Here is a 7,493-nt window from a genome sequence, read left to right as displayed (position 1 = left end):
ATTAAAAAAAATTATTAGATAGAAAAAAACATTTTTAAATATTCATAAAAAAGTTTCGTCAAATGGATGTTATAAGTAATGAAAATAATAACCGTATTTTAAATTTAATTACCACACGCTGTTTTTAGCTACGACAAACACTATTTTTTATAATAATATATAAATTTTATACTAATTCTACACTAATTTCATACTAATATAAGAAATATAATAAATCTATATTATTAAAAGTTTGAATTATGTAAAGTAATATTAAATAAAAAAAATCACAAGTACAATATCACAAAAAAAATATTTTTATTAATTTTTTGTTGAGAAGATAAGGAAGTAACAATAGAAAGAAAGTAACAATAACTAGGACATTATGTGGAAGTTGGATTCCTCTTATTCTGATCCTATAAAAAAATATATAAATTAATTTTATATATATGTGTGTGTGTATGTGTACTATATAATTATAATTATATAATTATATAATAATTATATATAAGTATCAAAATAATGCGTTTCACTAATTGAAAAAATGGTTAAAAAATATGTATTCTGTCAATACAAAGTGTTTGTGTCTGTTTGATTACGAAGCAATTAATTGACGATTAAATTAATTGAAGTTTAGAAAAAGTCATCCTTGATACGTCTGTATAGCTGACTTATTACTATCTTTATAAATATTAACTTATACATTTTTATAAGAGTTTTAACAATATTGTCTATTCAAGAATAGAAGAATATTTGATTAAACATTTTCTTTCAAATAGTGAAAAATATATTGATTTTTATTTTTAATCTATTCCCACTTTACTTCAGAAACTATAATCCTTTTTTTACAAGTTTTATCAAAAAATAATTTAAAATTACGAATGTTATCAACTGTAAGACTAAAAATTTAGAGTGAAACTTTGAGAGTTTCACCACTCTCTTTAATAAGTTTTATTAAAAACTAATAGTTTTAATATTAGTTATAATAATTATACCTGATTAGAAACTATCTCTTCTATTTTTCTTTTTAAATTTTTTGTACCATTTATCAATGTTAATAATAGCATATGTCCAGCAATTTTTTTTATATCTTCCATATTATTAACAATTAAATACGACGGTATAATTAAAAAGTATAAAAATATTAATAAATAAATATAAATAGTATAAATAAATATAAATATATATATATATATATATATATATATATATATATATATATATAATATTACAAAATTGTAATTATTTATTAAAAATATTTTCATTTATTGTAATATACTATATAGCATGAGGTATCTATTAATTTATATACTTGAGTTTTTAATTTGTAAAAAATTATATGTTATATGAAAAGTTATTACATATAAAAAAAATTGAATGATTTTGAGCAAATGTTAATTACGTATTATATTTATTTTTTATAAGTAAAAATTTATAACTTTTATAAGTAAAAATTTTATATTTTAGAGATTTGAAGATTAAAAATTTCATTTTTTTTAAATAAAGCTCTTAAAATGGATCTTACTTTTTTATATAAATTGATTTTGTAATATTTAAACAATTATAAGGATAAAATAAGTAAAAATTGAGTAGTTTAGTTTATTAAATGTAAATGGCATTAAAATTGTTCTTCAGTTTTGTAGATTAGTGCGCTATGTACTGTGCCACGCTACGCCCTTACACAAGTGTTTCTTTAAGAAAATTATGTGTTTTCTTTACATTTATTGATTTGTATTGTTTGCAAAAATAAAAAGTAAGGAATTTGAAAAATAAATATTTAACAAAATATTATGTCACAATACTGTAACTTTCAAGCCTTATAACTCGAAAAGTACTTGATGAAAAAATACTTTATTATAGTATTTTGGAAAGCTCTCGACATAAGCTATAAGAATATGCAATAAAAAATAGGTGGTTCCATTTAAGAAATTAAAGGTGTCCTTGACCTCACCTTAACGATGCCATCCAAGGTCAAACCAATGACACCATCTTATGTTCGCCTCAAAACCATACAATTTTTGTCGAAAACGTTTTTCTCTAAAATGCTTAGTTTTTGAAAGAAAAGGGGTGTACGGGTGGTCTAGGACACCCTGTATATGTAATGTATATATATTATATATATGTATATATATGTACATACATATAGTTACAATATAGCTTATATATTTTATACATATTGTAAATATAATTGTAAATATAAATATGTACAAGTGGTATGACCTTTTCGCGATCAAAGTTTTTCATACTTTCTTTTAAAAAAGAACATTATTTATACACATATTTACATATCTTCTTTATTCGATTTTTCTTCTTTTTCTCTTTCTCCTTTTTCTATCCTCTTCACGAGATTCTTTTTACTTCTTTCTTAACGAACTATGTAGCACGAAAGACCAAAGTAACAAATAGGTTATGGATGACGAAGCGCTCGAGCGCTACGCTACTTACCGCGAATATATCGCAGCGCACCAGCATCCAATCAGCATCGCAGAAAAGGAGGCTTCAACGTTTCGATATATTGGAGTAATCGACTTAACATACACTTTTTAAGGTAGGATAAGGTAGGATAATTTCTAATTTTTGAGTTTGTATTGTTTGTAATAAATTTGTATTAAGTTTGTATTAAGTTTATGGTTTCTAATAATTAATGTAAAAAATAAATATCATACACCATCTCTTAATTATGCTTTAACTTCTATTTTCATATATTTTATTACAAAATGTTTAAACATATATATTAGCACATATAACATTTTCATTCATATAACATACTTTATTCAAAATATAAATTACTATTACTATTATATATTTTCATTAAATAAAAAATAAACTTATTTTTATTTTATAAAAAAATAAATAAAAATATTTAAGGAACTTTCCTTATATCGTAATCTTTGTCATGTGTATTACACTTAGATATATCACATAAAACGTTTAAACTTTCTAATTTAATAACAAAATAATAGAAAATGTCTTTCTCTAACTCTTATTTTCTTTTTCTATTAATTTTTCCATTAAATTCTCTAATCGTTTGAAGGAACACATTTTCTCCTCATGCTCTTTTGCTCGAATCTGTCTTCTTTTGTCCCGTTCTTCCTTACTTTGTAATATATATTCTTCTATATTAAATTTTCTTCTTTTAGTACCTATGAAAGCATAAATATCAAATATACGACTGCATAATGTTGTTCAAAAACATCAAAAAATTAATTAAAACTCTCGCAATGGCCCTCGACTAAAAAGGAGAGTCGAGGGCCCGGCCGTTCGTTCGGCGCCCCTGGCAGCCGATAGCGAGATATCGCTTTGTCAGCAAATATCCGAAAACAGCGCTCGCCCTTCTCGAAAGATCCAACAACAACAAATAACCCGTTAGATCGCTCAATTTAAACATTGTCTCGGTAACCGTCGAGTTCACGAAAAATCGGGATCTTTCGAGAAGGGCTTGAGTATAAATCGACGCGATCACGGAGCACTGAGCCTTTTGTCGAAAAGTCTCCGACGCGATCATTTAGCTCTCGAATATTAAAAACGTTCTTTCCGTCGCTCGCGGAATAAATCGATTTTCTCCGTTGCTTGCGGATTCAAAATTCAGCTTGAATTTTTCGATCTTTTCTTCGTCGTTAGTCAAGAAACTGTAAATATATTAAAAATTGTATTTGTGAATTAGAATAAAGGACTGTACATAGACACATATATATATCGGGACTTGTCGTTCTCTTTCTTTCGCGCCGCGCTCACTTCTCGGTCTATTCTCGCGCCTTTTGCTAACATTTGCTGGTCCTTCGAGCCGGATCTTCGTGACCGGTTTTTTATACGACGCCGTGTGAGTGAAAAGTGGTGTGCTTCCTCTGTGCTTCGGAGATCAGTCACCTGAAATTCAAGCCATCATGAGTCGTAAGGCAGAGTTAATAATTACCGCCGCAACGGATCTCTACGGCAAAATCGCTCGCACTCACGAGAACCTGATGAAGCTGGGCGCTGCCAGAATCACTGTGGGCGCCGTGGAGGCGCGCCTGCAGTCCTTGGAGAGGTACTGGACCAAATTTGACACTCACAACGATGAGCTTCTAAACCACCTAGACCAAATCGCAGATTCGGAGTATTTAAAACTCGACATACCTGCTCTGGCTGAGGAGGCCTACCTCGGTAATAAAGGTTTGCTGTTGGACCTTCTGCGTAGCCTCAAGACCGAGGAAGCTGCTACGAAGGCGCTAGAGCCGTCCTCTCAGGCTCCTCGCACTACGCTTCCACGGATCCAGCTGCCTCATTTCTCCGGGAAGTACGAGGATTGGCCAGCTTTCCGCGACCTTTTTCAGTCCCTAATCGGAAGGGACACCCTCACAACACCAGTTGAGAAGCTCCATTATCTGAAGGCGTGCCTTAAGGGAGAGGCAGAATTATTGGTCAGAAGCCTGCCTACAACAAGTGAGAACTTCGAGCGCGCGTGGGATGCTCTCATTGCCTACTATGAGAACAAGCGTCTCCTGGTGCGCAGTTACATCTCCCAGTTCACGTCACTTCAAAAACTGAAGAGCGAGTCGGTGATTGATCTGCGCAAACTCTACCACAGCGTAAAGAGCACCGTGGGCTCACTGGAGAGCATTGGGCGCCCTATCACGAAGGGCGAAGACCTTTTTGTGCACCTGGTTGTCGACCTTCTCGATCCTCGATCTCGTCGCGAGTGGGAGAATTTTATTAGTGACTCAAACGATCCACCTTCGTATGATAAACTGCAGCTCTTCTTGGATCGTCGGTTGCACACCTTGGAATCGTTGCAGCCAGTCAAGGTCGAGGCCGCTTCTTCCAAGTCGAGTTCGAGTACAACGCAGAAAACCCGCACTCTACACGCGCGAAAGCAGGACAGCAAACGAGGTCGCTGCTCCTTGTGTAGTCAGGACCACTACATAATGTTCTGTGATCTCTACCAGAACAAGACGGCGGAAGAGAGGAAGCGTCACGTCGAGGCGAACGATCTGTGTCTTAACTGCCTCGGGAAGCACAAGGTAAGCGAGTGTGCTTCTCAGAAGACGTGTTCGTTGTGTCGCGCGCGTCATCACTCGACTCTCCACGAGGCGTGTCCGTCGGTCGAAGTCGCTAAGACGTCGCACTTAGCGCAACGCAAGGCCGAGCCGACGGTGTCGGTGCTCCTTGCTACCGCGCGCGTTCGCGTAATGGACCGGTTCGGCCGCGTCCACACTGCGCGCGCCCTAGTCGATCAGGGCTCGGAGTCTTCACTAGTTTCCGAAGCTTTAGCCCAGCGTCTTCGTCTGGTGCGATCTCCTACCTCGGTCGCGGTGTATGGAGTCGGCGGCAAGCAGACGGGCCTCGCGCGCGGTCAGGTCGCTCTCCAGATCCGCTCTCTATGCGACGGGCCTTTAATAAACGTGACCGCCTTGGTCTTTCCCCGGCTCACCCTTTATGAAGGCGGGATCAAGGCCGACCGTCAAGCGTGGATGCACATCAAGGGACTGGAGCTCGCCGATCCGGACTTCTCAGCTGCGGACCCCGTGGACATCCTTTTGGGAGCTGATGTCTACGCCACCATCCTCCAGGAGGGACTTCGGCGAGGCAAATCACAGGAACCTGTGGCACAAAAAACGGCATTAGGCTGGATCTTATCTGGGGCCGTCGGCGCAACAGCCACTCCGCGTCGCACGCTAGCACACCACTGCCTGGCCGAGGAAAGTCTAAGCGCTCTCGTACAGAAGTTCTGGCAGCAGGAGGAGCTCTCTGACGCCGCTGTAGCTCTCTCGCCTGTGGATCAGGAGTGCGAGAACTTCTTTCGCCGGACTCATACGCGAACCGCCGACGGCCGATACGTCGTGCGTCTGCCGGTCGTTTCTCCTCTGCCAGACTTTTCAGCAACGCGCTCTTCGGCTCTGCGAGTTCTCTTCAGCATGGAGAGGCGCTTCACTCGGGATCCTCCATTTCACGCGCTCTATTCAGACTTCATGCGGCAGTACGAGGACTTGCGCCACATGTCACCCATAGCTCCTGCCGCCAAATCAAATGAGTCGGTGAATTACCTACCTCACCACGGCGTTCTGCGGAAGACCAGCGTCACCACGAAGCTGCGCGTGGTCTTCAACGGCTCCACGCCAGCTACTTCGGGCAGAACTCTAAACGATCATCTTATGGTGGGTCCGAATTTGCTGCCTCCTCTCGCCGACGTGCTACTCCGGTGGCGACAACACCGATACGTCCTCGCCACCGACGTAGAAAAGATGTTCCGGCAGATCCTGGTACATCCGGACGATAGGGACCTGCAAAGAATTCTGTGGCGTTATTCCGAGCAAGACAGTCCAGCGGAGTATCAGCTGAGCACGGTGACTTACGGTCTCGCGTGTGCGCCGTTTCTGGCGATGCGCACCCTGAAGCAGTTAGCCGAGGACGAGAGTGAGCGGTATCCACTGGGGACGGCCGCACTCCGACGGGACGTCTACATGGACGACATTCTGACTGGAGCATCAACGTTCGCGGAGACCAAGGAGATGTGCAAACAGCTGTCCGACATCTGCATGGCGGGCGGCTTTCCTCTCCGGAAGTGGTCGACCAACGACTCGGCTCTCCTCTCCGCCATCCCGATGGAGCATCGGTTGCAGCGCGAACTCCGTGACTGGCGACCACACGAGGCTCACTCCACCTTGGGACTGCAGTGGCATCCCGCTACGGACGACTTCTCTTTCGCTACCCGGCACATTGCCTTGCAGTCCGTCACTAAGAGATCCGTGCTGTCTTTGGTGGCGCAACTATTCGATCCCCTCGGCTGGCTGGCGCCGGTCGTGGTCCGTGCCAAGATCGCTTTCCAATCTACTTGGCTTCAAGGACTCGAGTGGGATGCCCCGCTCGACGACGTCTCCGCATCAAACTGGGTCGACTTCCATGCGGAAATCCCGGTACTCGAGCAAATCCGAGTACCTCGCTGGATCAATCTGAACCCTTCTTGCACGCACCTGGAGGTCCATGGCTTCTCCGACGCCTCTGAACGCGCGTATTCCGCCGTCGTGTACTTGAGGACAAAATTAAACGATTCATGGGCCGTCAGTTTGATCACCGCCAAAACGAAGGTCACGCCGCTCAAACAGATTTCCTTACCTCGCTTAGAGTTATGCGCTGCCGTCCTTCTCTGCCGCCTAGCCAAACACGCCATGGCGATCCTCGACGTAGCCGCACCGCTTCACCTGTGGACGGACTCCACCGTCACGCTGGGCTGGATTCGAGGTCACCCGACCAGATGGCAAACCTATGTCGCGAACCGCGTCTCCGAGATCCAGAGGACAACCCCGGAGGCTACGTGGCATCACGTCTCTGGCCAGGACAACCCAGCCGACTGCGCTTCCCGCGGTCTCTCTCCCAGTGCGCTGCTGAGTCACCCACTGTGGTGGCAGGGTCCACCTTGGCTAAGGTTAGAAACCGCTGCGTGGCCGACTACCATCAGCCATAACATCGAGGAGGACCTGCCTGAGAAGCGCATCCGAGTCCACGTCGAAGCAACAGAGGCATCAACGAGCGAGGCC

The 7,493-nt window shown here is 41.4% G+C and overlaps 1 protein-coding gene across 1 annotated transcript; it reads left to right on the top strand.

Annotated features, from left to right (window-relative positions):
• Window positions 1-3,863: 3,863 nt before the first annotated feature.
• On the top strand, window positions 3,864-6,912 carry LOC145962396 (uncharacterized). Its single transcript, XM_083083458.1, has 2 exons — window positions 3,864-6,755; window positions 6,802-6,912. Exons 1-2 carry the CDS (start codon window positions 3,864-3,866, stop codon window positions 6,910-6,912), a joined length of 3,003 nt encoding a protein of 1,000 aa, XP_082939584.1.
• The last annotated feature ends 581 nt before the right edge of the window (window positions 6,913-7,493 follow it).

This window comes from Camponotus vicinus, unplaced genomic scaffold (genome assembly GCF_025532165.1).
Source record: "Camponotus vicinus isolate PSW18456_S1 unplaced genomic scaffold, iyCamVici1.0 SCAF_12, whole genome shotgun sequence".
Lineage (NCBI taxonomy): Eukaryota > Metazoa > Arthropoda > Insecta > Hymenoptera > Formicidae > Camponotus > Camponotus vicinus.
This window is presented reverse-complemented; position numbering and strand designations above follow the sequence as displayed.